The sequence below is a fragment of the Opisthorchis viverrini genome, assembly GCF_000715545.1.
Source record: "Opisthorchis viverrini unplaced genomic scaffold opera_v5_20, whole genome shotgun sequence".
Classification (NCBI taxonomy): domain Eukaryota; kingdom Metazoa; phylum Platyhelminthes; class Trematoda; order Opisthorchiida; family Opisthorchiidae; genus Opisthorchis; species Opisthorchis viverrini.
The window spans coordinates 2,805,586-2,829,648 of record NW_008751676.1 but is presented as its reverse complement, the minus strand read 5'-3'; the positions used below and the strand labels follow the sequence as shown (position 1 = coordinate 2,829,648).

At 45.5% G+C, this 24,063-nt stretch overlaps 2 protein-coding genes across 2 annotated transcripts in view; one reads left to right on the top strand and one right to left on the bottom strand.

The window, feature by feature from the left end:
• Window positions 1-16,624, top strand: part of T265_01850 (hypothetical protein) — a gene marked incomplete at both ends in the record, with an annotated part of 54,555 nt that extends 37,931 nt beyond the window's left edge. The window contains 3 exons of the mRNA XM_009165960.1: window positions 1,829-2,139; window positions 10,215-13,636; window positions 14,465-16,624. Coding sequence (XP_009164224.1) covers window positions 1,829-2,139; window positions 10,215-13,636; window positions 14,465-15,327 — 4,596 coding nt within the window. The remainder of the gene's footprint in view (window positions 1-1,828; window positions 2,140-10,214; window positions 13,637-14,464) is intronic.
• A 1,741-nt stretch (window positions 16,625-18,365) lies between these two features.
• T265_01849 (hypothetical protein) overlaps window positions 18,366-24,063 on the bottom strand; it is a gene marked incomplete at both ends in the record, with an annotated part of 87,214 nt that continues 81,516 nt past the window's right edge. Inside the window, one exon of the mRNA XM_009165959.1 lies at window positions 18,366-18,512. Within this exon, the coding sequence (XP_009164223.1) occupies window positions 18,366-18,512 (147 nt within the window). The remainder of the gene's footprint in view (window positions 18,513-24,063) is intronic.

Sequence of the window (24,063 nt, the reverse complement as noted above, 5' to 3'; positions counted from 1 at the left end):
CTACAGCTGAAGGATTTTTTTAGAGTCTTCATTGAGCATTATTGTAAGCCCACTGCTGTTCTACCCTCTTCCACGATCTGGATTCGGTAGCTGTAATTCCCTATATTTTTCTGCAGTGGTGATCCACCTTTTTCCTATCTAGTCTACACCTTCAGTTTCACTAGTCCTTTTTGGTGATCCAACTTTCAAATAAACCATTGCTCCCATAAGATAACGCAGTGATTTCAGTGAGGTGGATGGACCTTTTTCATGCCCACTATTTGATCAGGTTCTGGGGGAGTATGTAGCATGTCGAACTCTAATTGAATCCTACGCCTCGTTTATTGATCCTATGTCCACCAAAGTCGTGACCATCTCTGCCGGGGAAGAGTCTTTCTACGTCCAGTTCATCATGCAAAAACATTTGATCTGAGGCACTGGTTTCGCTCTATCGTTGATCGCATCCCGTTACCGCCACAAAGGTACACTTCAACACATTTAGATGCATTGGTGAAATTCGCTTCCATCTGTAGATACTGTCTCTGTTTTCTCTGTCTTGCCAGAACTTTTAATGAGCTGTGCTTGGTGTATTTTCCTGCCTCCACTAGCTGACTTTATTTTGCTGTTTTCTGAACTGACTGCGATTGATAGGGTTTTTCCCATTGTTCTGTTTACACCTCCAAGCGATAAACAAACGTGTGGATGACAGTTGTCCTGCTGGATGGTGAACCCGCCAAAACAAATAAACAGTCGCTTTATCTTGACTGTGCCAGATGCCCTGGTCGATGTCGCACGGCCGTTTATAAAGGGGTTGCAACTCACCACTTTTTGCGTCGTACAGTATCTATCCGCAAAGTATCTGTTCAATAAACTACCAGATAAGATGGCCCATATTCCAGTAAGCCAACTTCGTGGAGAAATCTACTACGGTCTTTATTTCAAACGACGATGTCATTCAAAATAACCTGATCAGGGTTGTGTGCATTCCACCTACTGTGTCCAAATAATCTGTTGTTTCCGATCATCTTAAAGCCCGTTTGCTCGGGTTCAACAGCTTTCCACCATTTGACGTCACTCGCGGATAACTAACCCATTAGCTGCTACCTCATCATAAACATCTAAGTACCGCAGCGTTCGTCATTGTTGTACCTAGGTCGCTACAGCTGTTGTAGCCTATACGGTGAATGAAATTTCTCAGACGTTTGTGAATCTCTCAAGGGTTTGGGTCGATGAACCAATACTATGATATTGGTAACCCAATGTGAGTGTCTCATCCTGAGTTCCGAGCTGCGGTTCAGTTTGCCAACTCGCACTGCTACCGCCTGCAATTTGCAGCGGGGGAACCTCGCCAGCTCATCTAGTCTCACGATATTTGGTTGGCTGTTATCTAGTGCATAGCACACCTGGATGTTATGTGTGTTTATCTGTGTTCAGAGTACCTGGCTGAGCACAGATCGCTTCTGGCTGTCTCGTCAAGCCTGTTATGCAGGTAGCGGTTCATATGACGTCTCTTTTATTGTCTTTTGTTGTAAGCCGTCACAGTGGGTGTGCCTGGCCGGGTTATCTGCTGGGACGGCGTAACTTACTGTCCTCCAGGTTCTCATAGACCCACCTTCAGCATTTGTCCTCTGCTCGTATACTGCAAGCATGCACACGCGTACCGACGCAGTTACGCACAGCTGATCGTCAGACCACTTGCTCATCGATTCGAGCAATCGATAGCGATGACGGCGCGTGCGATGTGCGTGCGTCTGTGCGTCTGTGCGCGCATGCTTATTCGCACACGGAGCGCACGCTCTGGTGATCGATCCGAGTCTGACTGATCGCGTCGTATTTTCAAAACCTGTAGGAACTAGCGAAGCGGTGCCAGCAGTGCCGTGAAATCATCATCGCTGCCAAGGAGAAACAGGAAGGGGAGGCAAGGAAGAATGCAAATTGTCTGCTGGAGCAGATTGAACAGGAGGAGGAGGAACGCGCAATCCGGGAAGCAATGCAAGCCAAGAAACGCGAACGGAAAAGAATGAGACGCAAAGCCAAGCAGGAGAAAGAACGACAAGGCAAAGAAGCTGTTCAAACATCTCAATCGAATCCGACAGAGGGGAATTTAAATGTCAGTCCTTCACCTGATGGTGGGGATCAGGAAGGAGCGGATGACCACAGGTGAGTTCAACCGTTTAAATAGTGTTCTTCGTGTATGAACAGCGGGCTGGGACATGAATGCCTGCGTATGAACGGGGTGTATGCGCGGGGAGAAGAAGCGTTCGGGTAGTTTATGTGTATAATGTCTTATTCATACTCAAGGACTAACCTTCGAATATTAGGTGCAGACTTGCCAAGCTTCTCGTTACTGTTCCCTCAATAAACGATAATCGATCTGATTTTCTGAATAACCACGCAAGGGCTGTGTAATTATGGCTGGTAACATAATAAGGCTGGTTCTTGAGTACTATTGGAGTTTTATCCTTACTGGAGGATAAACTGAACGGAGAACTGACAGCTCCTGTCCTCACACCTAACTCCGTGTGAAATAGAATGCAGCTGATGGATACATTTTACTCCTTAATGTACTTTAATCTTTCAGCTTCTTCCCAGTTTTTCGTAAGGGGTTACTTAAAGGCGAATTCTCCTGCAAAGAAACCGTCCTTGTTCGTCTTAGTCTGCCCTCTGTTCTCACAAATCATTTGACCGACATATGCGGATCCGGGTAAGATCAGCCCGAAGGTTGTGCGATTGAGAAATGTGCAGTCATGTGTCTACATTTCTGACCCTCTGTTATCTGGTCTTCATCGTTCATCATCACAATAGGATTAGCTACAGTAGTGAGCTTTTTCCGGTCCTATAGTTTTTGTGGCTTCGTCACTTGGCAACCTTCATTAAACAATGAAATTGTCTTTCATATGCATTCGTCAAGTCTTTGCGTCTACGCTCGCTAGACGACCGCGTGATTCACTTGATGTAGGGCAATATCGATAGGACATATCGAACTGTGCTCATGAGCATGCCCATTGGAGGCCATCAGTCGATTTCAGCATGATAGTTTAACAGTAGCAACCAGGTTGATAACTCTAACCCTCAGATACTGGTACCACTTGCCGATTCCTTAGGCTACTTTAGTTCACGAGGCTATGTTCCACAGATCCCAAAGATATCTCACAAATCTGTCACATGGGTTCTGAGAAGACAACTCCAATTTAAGATGAAGAGTTTCATAGGTTGAGGTGCACGATTCCGCTATATAGGTGATAACAAAGCCATTTTCATTAGCTCACGGAATCATTCGTTTTCGGAGACCCCCTAAAAATTTGTGTACGACATCAAAGTCGACGAAGACCTGACATCTTCCATTAATTTTATTATAGTATTATGCTTATCCATTCACCAGGGAGTCCAGGAGCTTCATTTTGATCAGTATTTTTTGCAACCATTTAAATAGTTGAGATGATAGCAGCTGATGATATAAACGCACTCTTATTATCCCATGTAGTTCTGTTAAATTTCTTGATGTCGCGGAATGATTGTTGCAGTCGGTCCATCTGTTAGTTTTCCGAAGAAGTGCTGGATGGGTAAAATGCGCCTCCGTCAGCTATCTGAAGTTTAGACTTTGGATTTGTGGGAGATTGTCAATAACAACACGTTTAAAAATAACCTAGCATTAGTTAAAAATGAAAGTGCTCACCATCCCTTCGTCACCGTTTCGAAGGTTGCCTACATGTGTTCGCAGTCCTCAACACTCAGAACTGGAGCCGTTCCAACGGCTGTTTTTAGCCCTCTGAACTGAATGGTAGAGGAGAAGAGAACGCAGATGTTGACGCTACATGACCATCCCCTCTCACGCTAAGTTTTATGAGCTGGTTGACGGAGCGAACTTTAAATACTGAATGATAGATATCGTAAACGACAATTAACTGTATTTCTCTCTATTCTATTCGGTTAACAAACCACGATGAGAATTACTACTACCAAATATATTCTCGGATATTACGAAATTTCGGTTGCCTGTGAGTGTGACATTCGTGTTTTTTCTAAGATAGCGCTGTTTGAATGCCAAAAACGCAAGACAGGCCAGCAGCAACAATAAAGTTGGTACCATCTGTTTACAATTCTTATCAAGGTTATATATTTCAGAGCGTCTTTCCCCGACGCCTAAGAGATTTTGGCAGGACTGGCTACGCGCTCGAGGTGACACAGCATAGAATTCAGGTTGAATCTTGACTACAGACGCTTGCACTTGTTAGGGGATACCAGTTTACTCCACTGTTCCCCAGCAATGTGCCAATTTAAACCACTGGTCACTGTTGAAATCTCCATTACGACCGTTCACTCAATTGTAGCGGTCATTCGGCTTCAAGCATCGTTCGCTGCACGAACCTACAACTGAACTAGAAGCAAAAGAAGATTAGTGCTGAGTACACACTAGATAGGAACCGACTACTGAACAGCATCCAGCAGTGCTGTTGAAGTTGTTGGCATCTCAGCAAGCAGCTAGGAACAGAACACATGAGAAATAAATGAATACGGTATTCTTTCCTCAAGGAGGAATAGTAATCAGTTGCTTGTTCTTTATGCAGCGCTCATCTTCAAAACGCCGTCTTGGAGACACAGGCTTTTAAGCCTATAATCACAAAATATCAACAGCTTCATAGGAGGTAGACGAGCGGAACATATGAATGTCATTTCAATGAATTAGTTGAATTAAAACACCATTTTAGGTGGAGTAGTGTATAACTAAGATTTTACGTGTCAAAGGCTTGTAGTTGAAGACGCCTGGTGGGTCATCAAAACGAGTTCGAGACTTCAGCCAGAAGTACAAGTCGGGTCCTTAACCGAAGAATTTGGCTCAAAAACCTGACCACAGAGCAGTGGGAGCTGGCATATACCACCATAGCCATTCACATTTTCAAGGTGTATGTCTCTTCACATATTCCATCCCCCAGCCTATAGGACTAAGGGATCGTGTTAGTCTGACCTATACCTAGTATGAGAGGCTCTTTGAGTGTCACACACTCCCCAGTATAGCCTGATGGGCCGTGGGGATGATAAGCTAGTCTTTTGTTGACGCTTTTGAGTGTCGCCTGCTAAAGAGAAGCCTTAAATGGCTTAATGGAATACCATGTCACTAAAGCGACAATGGGCGGTCCTACAAAGTGTCCAACACCGTGGAGCTCTTCTTGCGGCTCCCTTGTAACGATGGACCTATTTTGAGGGCCATCTACACCGGCGTTCGACATGATACCGCTATTTGGCTAATGCAGCTTTTAATAGGGGATCCGCCCACTAGACCACAACCCACCGCACTCTGGTAGTCCGGCCGCTGCCTGTTGTTCACTGCAATAGGCGCATCAACATCTGCCCCCTCACCCGAAAGGACAACGGACCGTCCTCTCATACAAATCGGGAGCCCGCCAGGGGGGAAGAACTTGCTTCACACCGAGTGCCCCATGTACCGAGCACTAGCAAATGACTAATGTGAATCATATCACATGCTTTCTGTACCGGACAGTGACATTTTAGTCCGATGCGGGCGTCTAAAACGATTCCGGAATTTTACTAACCCTAAATATTTCCGACTGGGATATAGTGACCGAATGTGTTAAAGCTGTGTGATGATCGTTATCTTGATCTGTGTGTCATCTAGCTCAATTCGAAAATGAACCGAAAACAAAACATTTATGTTAATGACATGTTCAGATGTAGCACGGAAAATACTGGCAATTATTAGGACTGGATAAGAATAGAATAGTTGTGTTTTACTTTATCCATTCGTAACGTAGTGTTAACCAGGGTCCAGAACAACATGACCTGGTGAACACTGCTTGACTTAATCATAACCAATATACCTAATCCGAGTATACAGAATAGCCTTGTGTTGTCGTGTCGAAGATTTTGTTCTGTGGTCGCGAACTCGCACATAAGCTACGCAAATAGTGAACTACAGCTAAAAGCGGATATTAAACTAATAGGACGTACATCAAGTTAGGCAGGTCCATGACTCTTGCCGTCACATTTCAAGTCGCTCCAAATGAGCACGTAGAAAGTAGGAACAACAAATGTGACACGAATCGTTACGTAAATGCAGCATGCAATGGTTCTGCATTCTAATGAACACTGCAGTACTAACTTACCGGCCAACCCAAGTTCGGTCAGAAGAGTCCGCTAATGTGGGGTGACAGTGCAGCACAAGCGTTTATTTCACCTCAGGGATTCAAACATGACAGGAACCATGAAACAAGCTGTTGGACTTTTGCTCGGATAAGTACTTCAACTTAGATGGACAATTATATCGATAGCTGAGAAAGACTCCAATGGGACCTCCAATATCGGGATTTATCGCTGAGACGTTGGTGCAAAGATTAGGGCGCATGATAACATTAGTCATCAATCCAAAGCTGTAGATTTGCTATGTAGACGACACCCTTGTCATAATGAAACAAGGTTCAGGAAACAATGCGCACAAAATGCTCAACACCACTTTTGAAGGTATCAAGTTTACAACCGACTATAATTGGGAGTTCTAGTAAACCGAAAGGTGGATGGAACTCGGGAAACTTGTATATAACGTAAAAGACCAAGTGAGCTAAAACAGCAATCATCCAATGAACCACAAGAAGAGTTGCATCCAAACCCTGTTCAAGAGGACGGAGCTACACTTCAGTACTACAGAACCGCGGAAAAAGGAAGAAAGGAAAGAAAGAAGAAAGTTCAGAGTACTCCAAAACAATGGACATCCAGGGAATTTTATCAACAGAAGCTTGAAGAAGAATATATCTCAACTCACAACCAGAGTAGTAACTCGAAAAGAGATCCCCGTAGCCCACAAACTGAGTTCCACTTCACGGAAATTGATCTCAAAACCGAAGGACAACTAAGATGAAACCAAGAGGAATAATGTAATGTACCAAATCAATTGCAACACTTCTACATTAGACAAAGTTGGAGGTAATTATGAACAATGCGGCCATCAGGAGACATGACCCCTATCACTGGTATCTATACGTGAAGACCAAGAAGGTCACGAATCCAGTCAAAGATCTTTGCATTAGGAAGCCTGATACTCCACGACAAATTCAATCAACTGACGCGTTGAACTTGATCCAATTTACTTACCAACACGTGCAAAGGACCAATATTTCAACCGGAATACTCAAAGGAAGCCAACTATTGGGTTAACAAAAGGAGAAACTCCTTGGAGTAGGATCAAAAAAGGTCACGAACTGGACTTCAGAGGGGTCAGGGACAGAACTCACTCCAGCACCGACCAGAGTACGAGAAGGACGGGGTGATCAAGCTTAAATGTCACGTGGTCATCGATCAATCAGGACACAGGATAACAGCAAATGGAACCTTTCGATCAAACAATTAATCATGATCCAAAGTCATACACGGCTAGCAGCACGTATATCAACACACACATGACACCACTCAACGCACGTCCACCGACCCATGCTACGCTCCCTAACAACGCACTGATAATGTCACCTCGATTGGTGATGATACGTTTGCAGTCAAAGTGCCGAGCTCAGTGAACAAACCAATGACTATCTCCCCAATAACAATCTACTTATCATGAACGGGAGATTCAGTCGAGTCTGCCGCTAACACCAAGGTAAATTGGAACTATTTCTTCAGCTGCGTACAATTCGATCTTCAAACAGGACATAAGACTGGTGGGAACCCGGAGATTGCGCTCAGAGTAATCTCACCCACCTAACCCCACTATCCTCGCACTTCGAAATGCCTCAGCGTGATCGGTTGAGTGTCTAAGTGGACCAATAGAGTCGTCATTCGCACCCCGCGGAACGACTCCCGAGAGACCTATCACCTTCCACTCTCTGTTATGGAGATCCTACGCACTGCATTCTGGATGGGGTTCTTTCATCAAACGAGAGAAAGCAGATATCGGGTGCTATGTCTCACCTATGCCTTAGTGGTCATCCGTCGGTCGTTCTGATTCGGGACCAACAGCAGCGTAGGCTTTTTTACATCAGGAAGTAGTGAACTAGAGTGAGTGCGAAGTGCCAATAGAACCACTCTGCGTTAAGGACCATTTGGTTGAAGCGCTACACTAGTCGCCTAGCCCGTGGCACCGCAAGCGCACGCCATATATGATTCGGCTCCAATGCTCAAAAGTAAATTAACTGCAACGAATGAATAGCTCACGGACAGCACTCATCAGATGGGTACGCCCCGAAACCATCGGGTAAAAGAACCATTCCAATAACATGCGATTTGCTACTACCTAAGTTTGGGCATGGGTAAGAAGCAAGAAAAGATGGGATTGAAAAAACAAGTGGTAAGAAACAGTCAAGTGACATTTTCCCTAGTTTCTGTGATGACCCACCGTTTACTGTATTCGGCGATTGGGTAGGCCATGTTCAGTCGCTCACAATATCCCAAAATTTCGAAGGTTTGTCAGGAAATGCGGCACCGAACGAAGTGACAAATAAGGTATACATATTGATTGGAGGACTTCTGTCGAGCAATACTGATCCAAAAGGGATCCTGGACAACAAAATATTTAGAAATCAATAAGCGCGTTCAGAATCTACACCAAATCAAGTCAGAAAATGGTTAATGGGTTGATGAATGTCAAGCAGTGGGGGATAAATAGGTATGGTGTAGGCACAACACAGAAACGATAAAACTTCGATTGGAATGTTAGGCCGGCGGAATTTTCGAGATTACGTCTACCTGATGAGCCTCAAGCAGGAGAAAATCGACAATGGGCTGTCCAAAAGTTTTCACCCAACTAATAAATAGTGTGCTGTGTCGAAAAGTTTACTTTTCTACTTTCACTTATGGTAGCGTATGTATATATGCATATTCTTGGACACGGCTTATGCGATGGTTATGTCAAGTAAACTTAATCACCGAACTCCCGTGCTTGTGGATGCGACCCAAGAATGACCCTGTTTGCCTGGTCGACCGGTTGAGCAATGTACGTATCATTCAACTTGCTGCTGCTGCTAGTGGTGCTTACTGACTGTTTTCAACAGTGTGTTCGTTGGCAGGCTCTATCCTGATTATCTGGTTGGTTGTAGGCCCATCTGTCTGTTTTGTTCATATTTATTTACGGCTACGAAGCGTCAACTTTCAACATGGACTCCTATCAGGAAGTCAAAACTGTGATGGTTGTTGTGAGAGTTATTCATCAGCGTTCCGAAGAAATGCTGAACTAAATTTACAAATCGCCTTTTTAGGATTAGGGACCCGACGGTTGCCTGAAAAGTCGGACGGTAGCCCCGAAAATACTGAGTTTTGGTGAGAGCTGTTCTTAGTAGGTGGACGGCTTTGTCTTATAATTGTATACGTCCGCTAATTGCTGTTCGCTTTCTGACAGACATTACCTGAATGTCCTTCCCTGACCTTACAGCCGCGATTCTCAGCGCAACCCTGTCACTCATTCTACTCAGCTTGAAAAGCTGCCCAGTCTGTTTGTTGTGTTATGTGTTTCGTGATTGACGTTATCGGATTCCGTTATTATTGGATGCTTCTAACGCATATTTACGGTTGAATGGTATTCACACACTCAGCCCCACACCGGGCTGCGGTCGTATCCTTGGGTTAGCATACTCTGGCTTTGCTCATTCTTCGGAAATGGCTGATTCTAATTATCAGTTGATTTATTTTCAATTTGAAATCCTGTTACGTTGCGCTTTTCGAAGTCACTTTGTTCTCATGATCAATCTTGGATTTGCTCTGGATGCAGACCAACTGGTCCATGCCAGTGGCATTTTGTAGAGTACTGGAACACTAATATGTTCATCCACACCCGGCTCCTGTTCAGTGCTTCTTTTCTAAGTCCTATAGTCTAACTCGTACTTCAACCGAGGTCACCTCTGTTAGATTATTCAGCTAGGTAAGCAAACTGACGCCACCATGTTGCTGGATGTGTTTGCTTTTCACTACGGTTCAAAGAGGCGTGTCCGGCTTTTTGAAAGGGGTGCCTTTCCATCTCTTAGTTTTAGGTAAGACAATCATCGGTATTTAGCTTTGAGCGCACTTTTGTTACGTCGTGCGCTTGTTGGAACACAATCAGATGTAGCTGTTTCTATGGCGAACGAGAAGTATGGGAAAGAGAAAAATCAGTGTGATAGTCACGATTACCTTCAACACATTTCGCATCGCCTCAGTTTGAAATATCAAGTTATCACTCAGTTTCCCCAGTGCGCTTACTGTAACTTCGATTTGCCCTAAATATGTCATATGTTTATCCTCTTTATTCTCTTCGGTTACAGTCCGGAAAGGCATGACTCAACGCTTAGTCAAGCAGTTCGTCACGTCCGCCAAGGTTCATTCGACAGCCAGCGATCCAATGAAAGTAACGGAGATGTGATGGATGAACAGGATGCATCCTTTCTGGGGGCTATTGCGGCGAAGCTAAAAACATCAGGGACTCGGAAAAGCGTTGAGAAAATAGTCAACACTGTTACTGAATCACCGGCCCACAGACAATCTGCGGAGCGCGAGGTTAATACCACGGCGGCTTCAGACGGGAAGGCTCCTTTGCGCCACTCAAGTGTGACACGCCCCGCAGGTGTTGACACGGTCCCCGTCGTTCCTGTTGAGCCTGAAACTGAACGGTCCGCAGCCGCCGCCACTACCGAGGCGAAGCGTGAGAAACATCGGAGTAAGAAACAAAGTCAACGTGCGGCGAAGCGGGCAGCAGCTGAAGGAGCCCAACCTTCAGACTCGGAAAAGAATATGGATATTTTTGGCAACCCACAAGACGAGGATGTTCTATCCAACTTACCGGTTACCTCCAGCTACTATCCACTCACGGTTAGTGCAAATGGTGACGTCAACTGGAACGCTCTAATTGAGTCTCAAAGTGCGCAGTTGAGTCAGTATCTATCTGCTGGATTTACTACCTCTTCCAACACTGAAACCAACTCATGGACAGTTGTCCTTCCCTCTGGTGGCACACGAGCACAAAAGAACACTACCCAAAACCGGAGTGGTGGTGAAGCAGCTGACTGGAAAACAACTTCGTCTACCAGCGGATCTTTCAAAAAGCGCTTGTCTATTCCGGTCTCTCGCCATGACATCGGAAAAGTTATCGGACAAGGTGGAGCAGTTGTTAGTGCTCTGCGTACCATGAGTGGTATTCAGATAGACATCGAGAGCGCCAGAAGCGATGAAGTTACGGAGCGGATGGTTTATTTGAAAGGACCTGTCGATGCAGTTCAAAGAACTTATGAAACCATTCAGGGTTTGTTAAATGGCTCCATTGCAGGGAACGATGTTTTACTTATGTATGCTGCCTTAAAGAAGTCAGCTTCTACCACTACTTCAACCTTGGGTAAGCCGATCATGAGCGCTTGTGCGAAAATAAATGGGACCGCCACGCTGTCTCTTTCTTCGGGTGTCTCCAAAACTGCTACTGCCAGTGGTCGTGGCACAAGTAGCTCTAAACCTACGAGAAGAACAGCTAAAACAGTGACCAGCGTAGCTTGTTCTGTCCCATCTGTTGTCTCTGCTCGTTCCAGCTCTTCACAGCCATCTGCCTCACTACATCTTGGACGGGGCCCGACAACCGGTTTGAAAACACCGACAACTTTAGCCTCCGGTACTAGCTCCAACAGTAATAATAACAGTACGGTACTTTGTGGCATCACAACGCTATCATCAGTTAACGGGGGAACCATCATGTCTACGAGAGCGAATGCTCCGAGCGCAACGACTTGGAGTGCCAAAGTGCTTTCCAGTAGTACCTCGTCTAAGGGTAACTTCGCCTCAGTAGCTGCGGCTGGCTTGATTCCTCATCCCTCGAAAGCATCAACGAAGTCTAACGAAACGAAAGTCAGCCATGGAGCTAGCAAATATGCAGTTCCAAACCTTATGAGCACTTTTCCGTCTATGACGCCCACAACGGCACCTGTCTCGCTTCTGTCTCTCAACGTAACACCGTTTTCAACAAGCAGTCAGATGTTCCCTGATCTAGCTTTGCCACTTTCAACCGCAAACGAATCGGCCCCTGATTCCCTGGATGAGGTTAGCTTCCCACCCTTGAATCCAAAATCAACACGCGGGTCTGCCGTGACCAACTCATGTATGGAAAAGGTAGTGACCTGCTCCTCCCCAGTCGACGGTTCCACTCAGAGTATCACGGCCACTGCTAGTGGTTTTGCTACAAGCACCACTGAAGCTGTTTCTGTTGGTCATTCCACGAGTCTTTTCCAAGATGATGTGCTGTTCGTTTCTTCGTCCGTGACTCACCCACAGGATATTCCTGTAGTCGAGTCTGAATGTATCGCAACTTCCACACTATTTAAACCACTAACCGTATCACCTACTCTTGTCAGTACAACTCATTCATCACAGCCGCCTACGCCTGTTGGGTCTGGTGGTGGTGTTGGTGTTGGTAGCCATTCGACAACGTGTTCCGGCACCCCTCCAACAACAACTACACAGGTACGATCCTTTGCTCGTGCCCCAGGTTCCGAGCGTAGTGCTCACCAAAGAAGCACTAATGCCAATCTAGCTGCTACCACTATTGCCTTAGGGGATACGTACCCCCCATCTTTGATGTCTTTAGAAGTTGCTCCATGTGCTGGCATAGCAACAGATACCTTGCTAATAACACCCACTAAACGAGCCATTTCTCCAGAAACCCAGAGCTCTGAGTATGTTCATCCCACAATTTCGACACGTTTCCGTCCAGATCAGTCGGAATGGCAGGAATCTGAACCACCTTCGATTGCTGCTTCGCAACCTTGCGCCCCATTCTCAGAACCAAGCTTCACTATTGATACCCAAACGTCTGAGTTGAGTATAGCCCCAGTCGTCGGATCCTGTCCAGTTACGAATGTCGCCCTAGCTAAGACAACACTCCGGGCTCCAGATTCAATTCGCTCTACTGGTGTACCAGATTGGCAACTCCATGCCGGGGATCTCAATCCGAATTCTTTAGCTTTCCATTCCTCTGCCTTCCAGTCAGGGAATTCAACCGTCCCACATCAAACTTCAATACCTGCTATGCAACTAGGTGCTGTTGAGCACCAATCAGCCTCCCTCATGTCTTCTGCGATGGTTAGTTCGGATTATCCAACGGACGCGCTTCCCACCGGTTTGGAGACCACTCTTTCTGGTGGTCTAAGACAACCGGCGTCGTTGAAGTCCACATCTGCTGCTGTTCAGCAACAGCCAACAGTCCAACTGTCTTCTCTGAGTACAGCATGTGTGTCTACGTCCGGTACGATGCTCACTTCCACGTTCGCACAAAATGCCACCGTCACTACGGTTAGCCGTTCAAAGCCGTCACTCCCCGTCAACCCAAACGCCTATGCAGAGTTGCGGAATTCATTTATCAATGGCCTTTCCAGCACAGTGCACTCACAGCAGCAAGTTCCTTCCGCCTCTCTGTCTACTCTTTTACCTGGGACACATTTCCATCAGATTTTCTCATCAAGTCACCAGCAGCAAACTGCTAACTCGGGTAATCTATCAACTCCTTTGTTACAACAGCAGCACGCGGGAGCAACCTCAACTGCTCACCTCACTGGCACTTCCCATCCTCTGTTCAATCAGGCACAGCTTGCTATGAGTTGTCCGACAGTATCGGCGCCAAATTCCTACACACCACCGCCTTGTATACCTACGTTCATGCCTCCCGGCACTCCTGGTTCCGGTAGCTCTTACTCCTCACATCTTCTCAATGGTGAGTTCAATAATTGCATCTAGTTAGGCCCTATTTGTTGTTGAAGTTGATAGAAAATTAGGTGGCAGGGTCTTTATAGTATAATAGAGCTTAGTTTTTTTCTGGCTATGTGCTTTGTTCAGAACAGCTGACCGATAGTTGTTCTTTTCCACTGTTGTTGAAGTTGATAGAAAATTAGGTGACAGGGTCTTTATAGTATAATACGGCTTAGTTTTTTTTCTGGCTATGTGTTTTGTTCAGAACAGCTGACCGATAGTTGTTTGTCCCTCTGAGGAATGCGAACGTGTTTCGTCACAATGGAACAATTGTGCAATCGACGACCATACAGTCAATTGACTCATCAAACCTTGTTTTGTTATTACTTGTTCCCTGATTCACTCTTCTCGTCTTTGTGATCTATTCCTCCTCCTGTGTCCCTTATCCTTTGGGCTGTTTATTTTGGACAACCTGTCATCTGCAGTCTTTCACCCTCTTACGAAGAGATTCAACAAATATCTGGGTGGATTCCCAGCTCGCAACTGGAAGCCGCAATAGTGGTCTTTTGGACGCACTGAATAAAAATCTAGTCGGTTTCATCTGAGCTTTATCTAAAGCTCATGTAGCGCGCACCCCACTCCGATAAGCATAGCCAGTGATACAAAGGTTGATGGGACTGGATATGATATACTCACAACACGAACATTATAGGGAATAAGCTTTTTCTTGGCGCGTTCTGGTGCATGTCACCTGGACATAGGAACGTCTTGTTGTTGTCATTGATGCTGGTACTGATTAGTGCTTGCTTGTGGGAATTGTTTCTCGCTACAGTTTTCTGTGTCTCATTTTTAGGTGGTGGCCCCGCCGTCCCTATGGGCAGTGGGTCTTTGTTGGGCAATAATTCTGGTGTACATCAGCCGCCAACCGTCCCAATTCAACCAATCGGTGCCGAGCGAAGACGTCAGACAGCGTCTAACGCTGTTGCCGTCCCTCTTACGGGGGTCTACCCGACTTCAACGACTAATGGACCGTATAGTTTCAGTTCTTCGAGCTTGAACAATCCAACCACAGCACTGCATCCTCAGGCTCCGTCGCCACAACAGTCATCAAACCAGAATTTCCTCATGTTCGTTAATTTGTTTCAGCAACAGCAGCAACAACAACAGCAACAGGCACAACAACAGCAGCAAGTGAACTTAGGTGCACAGGGCCCTTCTCATCTTGCTAATTGGCAATCTCCGTGTCTTTGGCCTTCCAGCTCTATGACTAGCAGCTTTTCCGGCCCTGTTGGCAGCACGACCACAATCCCACCTGGCAAACTGGCTGCTGGTGGCATGGATTTGTCAGCCTACAATAACACAAATTTACTCCAGAATTCACTGTCCTCTGGCACTAGCTCTGTTGGGAATCAGCAACAGCAACTGGTCGCGGCAATGGCAGCTATTGGGATGTGTCCTCCCTGGAACAACACTGGCTCAACTAATCCCACATTACTCAACCCTGCGGCTTCCACCGTGCCTAGGTCGTCCGGACCCACTGGACAAGGTCGTTGGCTATATTCGCCACAAAACACTACAACCTATCCGAGCACAAGTCCGTCAACTCAATCGTATTACTCCGATCAATTGCCACAGCCATTAAAGCCGACGGGCAACGTTCCGCACCCGGTGGCTCCAAGTCATTCACAAGCGGTGCACAGAGCGCCCCAGGAATAATGCATCTTCCGTGATCATCACTCGAAATTCTTATCCTGACATTGAATCAACACAAACTCAGCGATCTGTGGTTGCTTCATTTCCCCATGTTCTCTTCAACACAACAACCCCTTATATAACTCGTATGCTTTCACTCCCCTTAGCATGTTCGCTTTCGTGTGTCTGAAGTGTGTCACGTAAATATGTCCAGCCCACTGCCCGGTTTTTGTTATATACGAGGTCTCGAGTGCCCGTACAATTCCGTTGTATTCAAGTTTCCTCTCTCCGATGTTAATAGCCCACACCCAAGCCGGCGGCGCTCATGTGTGAGATCTTATGTCAATTTCTGCGGTGGTAGTTATTTTTATTTTGAACTACTTAGTTCTCCATGCCAATCCTTACTCGCCGCCGTGCTTTCCCTACTGCCACTTGTGTAGCGCCGTGCTGTTCCTCCCATCACAAACTTCCTGAACGCATTTCCTGCAAACTACTTCCGGGACCCGTGAACAATATTACTTGCTGGTTAACAGTGCAGGTGATGTTTTGCACATAGCCCACCATATGGTCTTTTCTATACCACATCTGGCTACCTTACAATGAAGACCACCCGAATGCTTGATCCCTCTGTTGCCTTGGCACTTTATATTTTTTCCGTTACTACTTTGGCCTTTCAATCCGCTTTCGGCACTTTCTAGACGCTCCGTTTCTCATCCCGCACTGATTCTGATTCTACCCTTCGTCTATCAATTCCTCCCACAACACCGCACTGCTCACCTGGAAACTTCACCGATACCTCGACTTCTTGTTCCGTATCTGTATGACTTAGTATTGATTGGGCATTGTTTTCCTGCTCCCATTGGTTTGTTCGGATTTCCCGAGTCCTGTTCTGACGTTGCCAAAATGTTAAATTATCCGCCTTGTCATTACTATTATTGTTATTTACTTTCTGGTACGCGAATTCACGATTTAACGGTGAACTGTATCCAACCTAATGGTATCCGGTTGGTTTGATTCGCCCCTCCCTTTCTCGCTTCTACCTCTTCTCTGCCTGTCGACTCTTCCTCATCAAGTTTCTGGTCTGTGCGACTCACTCAACTTGCTCCATCTCCTGAACAAAACGTGTCCGGAAGTATACGGCGGCGCATGTTGGGTGTCGTCATATCTTAGTAGTAGTACACGCGCCTAGTTTGTTCCCCGATTTGACCGGTCGGCTGGTTGATGATCCTTCGTCATTGTATTGTATTGTACCATAGATCAAGCACTATTTGTGACGCTCTCTCTTAGACAACAATATACGGGATTCTAATTACCTCTGCATCGTCCCCTTGTCGCGTTCTCTGGGTTGGTCATCAAGAGATGGAAAAGCATGAGATTTCGTTTTTTACCGAGGCAAACATGTTTCACACTAGTGCCATCTCAGTCGCCCCATAATCACCATCGTTGTCAGCTGTAATAACCGTCTACTTGTCGTACAGTGGTTGTAGCTGCAACAGTTTCGTTCACGGATGATGCGGGGAGGTGGGGTAGGTAGCTGCGCATTGGAGGCGGGAGCTGATAAATCAGTGCGCAAATACAGCACTGTAGAGGGACTGTTAAGTAGGGGGATTCGGGAGGGAGCTATATGTTGAAGGCAATAGCTTGGATGCATGAGCGCCATTGAGGGCTCGAATAGGCCATCCATGTCTGACAATGTCTCTAGCCATTGATGTGGCCCGTCTCGGAGTCCCCATCCAAAAAGACGGCAACGACCAGCGCAGCTGAGTTTGCTAGTAATGGACTTTATGCTTCACTGCCAAGCCATTGACCGCCTCAGACTCGTCTCCACCCTTCCACGACCGACCCTTCGAGGGAGTCGGTCGACTGGCATACGCAGCACGTGGCCAAGCCAGTGCAACCTATGCAGTGTGATCAGTTCAGCTATCGAGGGTGAGCTATTTTCCCCGAGTACCATTCGACGTACTCCAGCATTGCTCAACCGGTGTTCCCACCAGATTGGGACAATGCTCCGAACTTGCGTCACCTATGGCGTAGGCGTAACATCAGGCTCTCTGTCAAGGGCCCAGTTTGCAATGCTGTGGTGCCTCCATATTACTATACGGATCAGAAACCTGGCCGCTGCGCGCCGAGGACGTCAAAAAACTCAGTATTTGACCATCTTAATCCTTAGTTGCGACACCAGTTTAACGTATTAGGGCTGGTGAATCACCTAAAATTCTCTGGTTTAGGTACAGCGTGTCCAGCTGAGTTGGCGCCCCGCTGTAAGCGGGTGTTATTTCGGTGGCCTGGTATTTTCGAATCTCAAAGCGCCTTACCCGCATACCACCGACGAATCGCACTTCGGGTTTGCTTTTTGGCGCTATTAAGACGCTGCAGTTCTTTCATAGTCCGCAAGTTGCCGCGCTGCTCACTTCTTTTGCTTTCTTGGGTTTTGCCAGGTGACTTCAAGTTTGTGAATCGGTGACATATCAAGACCTTTTGGACATGGTTTGTCATCTCTCTTTCGGTATCTTTAGGATTATTGGCCGGATTTACTAGTGTTCGGTTCATCCTTTGTATCGCACCATAGTGCTGTCAAACATCTTTGTTTTCAGATCAAGGTGCGGTCTGTCCATAGTTAATCGCACTTGCTACTGGACACCTCGTTCACTGAAGTGCATGTCGCAATCATCATTTCAACAAAACTTCGAAAGAGGTATTACAACCTCAGTTTGTCTATCAGTACCATTCGAAGGTTCATTGTATCAGCTGACACCCCACAGCCCTGATTTCACTTACGAGAAACATCACCTAGTACTCAATGGGGAAACTGCCGATTTAGTTTAGCGTTGACAACCTGTTCCTCGTCAACAAGGGTTTGGGAGTGGAAAGTAGTGCTTTTCATATGACTTGATATACGTCTCGACCAGCTAGCTCTAATGAGTTTTATTTGTTGTTCCTATGGTTCTGGTTCACAAATTGGGAATCGTTCGTTCGCCTATTCGTTGGGAGCACGATGCACTCAGGTAAGCTCGATAGTCAAGCGCCTTGAGGTCGGAGGAGCCAAGTTCACAACCATGGAGTTAGACTGCTCTTACAGTTGCCTTGGACGCACGATCCGTTAGTTTGGTTAAATTCTTTGACAGCACGAATGACGCAAGTTCGTATGCGTTGCGGATTTGTATATATGCGTTGGTTTCTGTCACGGTCTGTGCCACAAACGATTCCCTCTTAATTTTCAAAGAAGCAGAAAATCAGAAACAAACCCTTGTTTTGCACAAACAAGGTTCAAAACGCATACTTAATGGAAATAACCCTTTAGAGCTAACCAGGCCGGTTGATGGCCTTCAAAGAAACAGGGTAATCTAGTCCAAATTCCACAGGTCTACTAATCTTTCCGTTGACGCAATTGCGACACCAAGGTTCTTGGTCTCTTGAAACCTACTTTCCATAAATGGTATACCCCACTAATTGTGACGGAACGTTCTGACAGTTCGTTAGTAACTATTACCGTACCAGAAGTGTGGGAACACACGGACGTTCCTATTTATCCAAGAATACCTAGACATGGAGTCTGGCTATCTCGCCAGCCATAAATCGAACCCTTGACCTCAAAAGTACAACTCTCAGCTTACCTTCATAGCTTTTTACCGATACCCTCCCAGCTACCCAACAAACTTATATTGGGGTTTCACAGCCTGTATGATCCCAACATCCAAAGATTGCTGTTTCTCTGCTATTCTGCCAGCCAAGGACAATAAATTTACATGACACAGCAGGAGTCTTTCAGTCGTCCAGCATTAATATCATTCGCCAGTCTTTGAAAGCGAACAAGTTATTCTGAGCTGGCTTTCGGGAAGCCTCTAGAGATCCAAGTTTTCAAAATGAACTCTCTCCAACCGTTGCGATGACGTGACTATTGTGGCAACTTAGGTCTACATTCTTACACTGACTGATGGCAACATCCTCTCAATACACGAGCTGCAGTTCAACTCCCGTTTGGCCTTATGTCCTGCACATAAATCGCCCTTTTGACTAGATTTATCCTGGGCAGTTCTCACCGTACCAGTCTCACCAGGCTTCAAAGGGTTGTTGATACAGCAAAGCTCATTTATTCGCGTTAACCAACCATTCACTGCATCCTGTAGAAGCTCTGCTGATGTGCCATACTAACTGGAACACGAAATGTGTGATGGGAGTGCGGGTTGAAAATTGGACAACCGGCTGTTGCTCGGTGAAAGTACAGCAGGATTCAGCTGCGGTGGTTGATCAGATGACCATTAATCTGTTCTCTGAGCTTGGCAATCTGTTTGCAAATGTTTCATCTCTAGTCAAGGAGATATCTTCAGCACACAGTTGAGTGGGTACTTCCACCTTCCCCCACTCAACTGCGCTTGTAAATGTCCTTCCTTTTGTACAGCGTGCGGGCTGACAGCCGTTGCACGAAACTACGGTCAATCCCTCTATCCTCAACCCACCGTATTTCACTTCCAGCGTCATAAGTCGATTTGGCTAGACAATGCGAGCGCCGTCACCATTGCTTGTGTAACTCAGGGGCGGGTTGCAAGCGTTGGACAAAGAAAACACTATCAGATAAGTTGAGGTCACACTCAGTTAATGCACACAACCTAATGGTGAATTGACAGCTACGCATGTCTCTTGCGCCAGGTGATGACTGCCACGTTCCGCCCACCCTTGAAAAAAGAACAATGCTGCCGTCACCCCACCCATTCAGTCACCCACTATAAGGTTAGATGAACGTAGCTCAAAGTAGCTCCCAAGTCAGGTCACTTGACTATGAATATCCCCGCAAGAGATTCTTGTTGGTGAACACAGTTTTTGCAAGACGAACGGAGTGTTGGTCTTCCACTTAAGATATCGTTAAAAAGTCGATTCATAGTGACAAGCAAGTGTCCTTTATGGGGTATTTATTGTTGCGTCCCGAGTTTTTTTAAACTGCTTTGGCGTATCTACGGGTGACGGTTTCCGCTTCAGTAAACTCACTTCGTTTTTAGGTCATTGCATGTTAGAGGATTGACTACTGAGGAATTAATGTGTTGAAATTTTTTTGGCTATTTTGTTAGCTCTGAAGAGCATGATCAGCCGTTTCAATACATTTGATTGATGTTCCAGCCAATTCTGACTGGAGCACACTTGACACAAACGATTTTGAGATTATACTCGGCGGAAAAAACGGATGCCCTTCTTATACGCCGTGGTCACTGCTGAATTTTCGCGTACTGACAGTGAAAAACAAGTTACCACTACTTTTGAACGGTAGGAGCCACTGCTACAGTAAATACACATGATACCTTACTTTTACAATCACTGTCTAAGTGAAATCGATCACCAAACCGACAAACTGGGGGCGCAACTAAGGCATTACAATGATACATCACTTCTTCTCAAGGACCAAGGGGTCACCCCGAAAGCCATTTCAATTCTGACATTTCTGGGCATTAAGTGTCAGATCACCGAGTGGTAAATGCTCCAGCAGGAGCTGAAATTCCAGTCAAGTGGCCTAATGAAGTGGCAGGCGAACTTTGTTTGCTACTTACGCACTTCGAAGGTTGCTGCGGGAAGAATCAGTACTTAGGCGTGATATATGATCTGTGATAGAGGAACATTACTGGGTAAATTTAAATGTCCCCTTGCGCGACGGTTATTAAAGACAATGTAACGTTCTCAGCTAGACAAATGAATCACGGGAGTTCTGTATAGAATCTAGGTTTTAACAAACCACACGTGAAGACTAGCATATTCATGAGAAATCTGCGACCCAGCCTCATTTCCGGTTAAAATCTCAGTGTGTAACGTTGTCAATGAGAATCCGTTTTTCTAAACGAGACATTCTATTCATCGGTCACCACACGTTAAGAAATGATTTGAATAATACCTGTATGCTCCAAGTATCATCCGGGACCATCTCGTCAATCATCGTGTAGTCCTCACAACGGGGGACTGTGTGCTATTTGGTAGGCTTATTCAAGACAACCAGAAGCGAGCAGCTGTGACCTCAGTTAGAGTGCTGATCAACCAGGTCTAACAGAAAGCTGGTTTTGCATAATCCAGATTATTTATTTATTATTTCTGCAATTTACACCAGTAGTTGTTCGTCTTGTTCACTGAGTTTCGGTTAACTGGTGTGATTCTGCATCATACTGCACTAATACTTTTGCTTGGTTTTGGATTTTTTTCCTGTAAAAAGCAGCATGTAATGCCTTTACTAACACCATCTCATCTGAATGGGTGGAGTGAAATGACACTTATCGACCAATACAGGAACTGTTGAAGTTGTGTGAATCAGTTAGTCGTAGCTAGCCAGCTGTTTGGACCAGTCCACATCCGGTAAACTCAGTGACGCGACTCCCACCAACACCGTTGTGTGGAACACCTAGCAAGGAAATCGGCGCGTGTGCGTGTGACTTTTAGGTCGCACAACCATGGCCTGGCGCGATCACATGGCTTGGGGGAGGGCCAAGCACCCTACAAATGCAGATGAGGTAGAGAACAGGACGCAGACAAGGCCAAAAACAGTCACGACAATGGGTAGACAATGGACCGAAAACTAGGCCTACAATTGATCGGTTAGATAATGCCAGCTAACCTGGCTGATCGGATGAGCCTCGCGGAACATCTCTACACACATCGATAGACTGTCCGTCTTAGCTTACCCGTAACTCCGAACAAAGGAAACAGTAGGTCTTCATTCTGCCATTGTTTGTCTCATCAAATTAATGCGGTTGGCTGTCAACTTAGGGACGAGCTCTCGTGTTCAGCGTCAAATGTTGTTCGACCGATTGGGACTATCAATTGGGAGGGTAATCCTTCCAGCTTGTTTGTTCATTCATTGACCAACGATATAACGTACTCCTGAGTGAGTTTTGTTGGTAGAATTAGCCACCAATACGGAGATCAATGCTAACTGCTTCAAATATCTACGATTAAGTTTATCTTTCATCTTAGTTAGGACTGTTCAAGTTCAAACGGCTTTTCCAAAGATGCCAAATTACTGGTACCTCTATGGAAGATAAGAGCCCGCAAACTCTATTTAAAGGTAAATTACACCATCCACACAATTCCGCGTGTAAGTTTGGTTCCTGTAGTGCCTGAAATTTTGTTCTCGAATAAGTCTTATTTCCATTTCCACACTTACATGTTGCTTTTTAAATACCTTCTTTTCCTCATGTCCACAATTTCTTTTCAAATATATTCATTGACTTGTCTCAATCTTTCCACCCAGATCTCTCTTCAGCAATCGGACAGTGAATACCTACAAGAGCATGCATATCAGTTCTTCCATGCATTAAAGTTCAATTAGTCCAATTCACCTCGTGACTTCACTGAACTTCCGACTGCAAAAACCCGACATCTGGTAGCAGTCTTTTAACCCAATTTTCTTTTGTGTTCCTTTTCCCAGTCTTCTATCTTGTCATGCAGACATGACTCGATGAATGTCTGCTTAGGCTGAGCACACAAGGCTAGGTTTCCTGGTGCAAACCAGACTTCACATGGTACTGTGCAGTTCGACAACTTGTGTGCTTCGACAACTTGGAATCCATTTGAGAAAATAGTGTTTACTAATTATCACAAGGAGCTGGGCCATTTCTAATCTGTCTGGATGATCAACATGCCAAATAAATAATACCATGAAGTCACTAACATGACTAGAATTGGCGGTGATAGAACAAATTTGTAATCCCCTCTGTCATAAGGTTGCTTGGGTTTTCAAACAGGTCATCCGGAAACTTTGGCCTTGAAAAATCAGTGTCTATTCTTTTGCTGATGAAAAATTTACCAAAAAGGATACTTACCTCACATGTGATGAAACCGAGGTTGTGATCTAATGCAGCTGATGCAGATTTCACTGAGGAAAGCATGACTTAGATTTCGGCTTAATTATTGAGTTCATCCATTTAGAAACCGAGGTTGTGATCTAATGCAGCTGGTGCAGATTTCACTGAGGAAAGCATGACTTACGAACACCTGTCTCGGTTGCATGAGTCACATGCACGTGAGAGATCGTGCATGTTTGTTTGTTTTTCACTACAAACTCCCCACTCCATGTGTTGAAATCCAGCTCACAAAAACGAACAGATGAAAGTCAATGGTGTTCTTATTCCGAACGATGGGTGGCTTGGACGAACTCCTCAGTTGGAATTTATAAAGGGGTGAAATTATCGACAGCTTGATACTTGTGCAGATTTGTTCTACTAGGGTAATCGACCCACATTTACTGCAGAATCGGAATTACTTGATTATCAGGTCTCGACTTGATTTATTAGCTTATACAACCGAATGTTCAAGTAGAACAAAACCTTGCAGCCTTAATTGGATTAAAAACAACCTCTTCGTGTTTATTGATGTTTTCAAGGCTGCTCTCAAATTTACTTAACATGTGCACATTGTTTTACAATGGCATCAAATTACTACAACCGTCGTTTCAACATCTCCACAATTAAAAAAGGTTTTTTCAGCCGGCGGTAGGCAGTGAGCCTCTGAGGCAGAGCCTTCGAGTTAGCCTTACATCATATTGAAGTGTATTGCCATGACCAGTTTTGAATATACTTCCGTGTGCATCAACAACTTTGGGGGGAAATTCTTACTTCACCACAGTCCTACTCCATGAAATGTAGTTGAGGAGACTGTAGGCACAACATATGCATTCTGGTTATTCGTCACTACGATAGAAAACTCTTCTAAGTTTCTTGGACCTGAACAGCCAAACGTGACTAGCACCAACATTGTGTGATTCAATTCATGTGTGGTCTGCAATGGCGA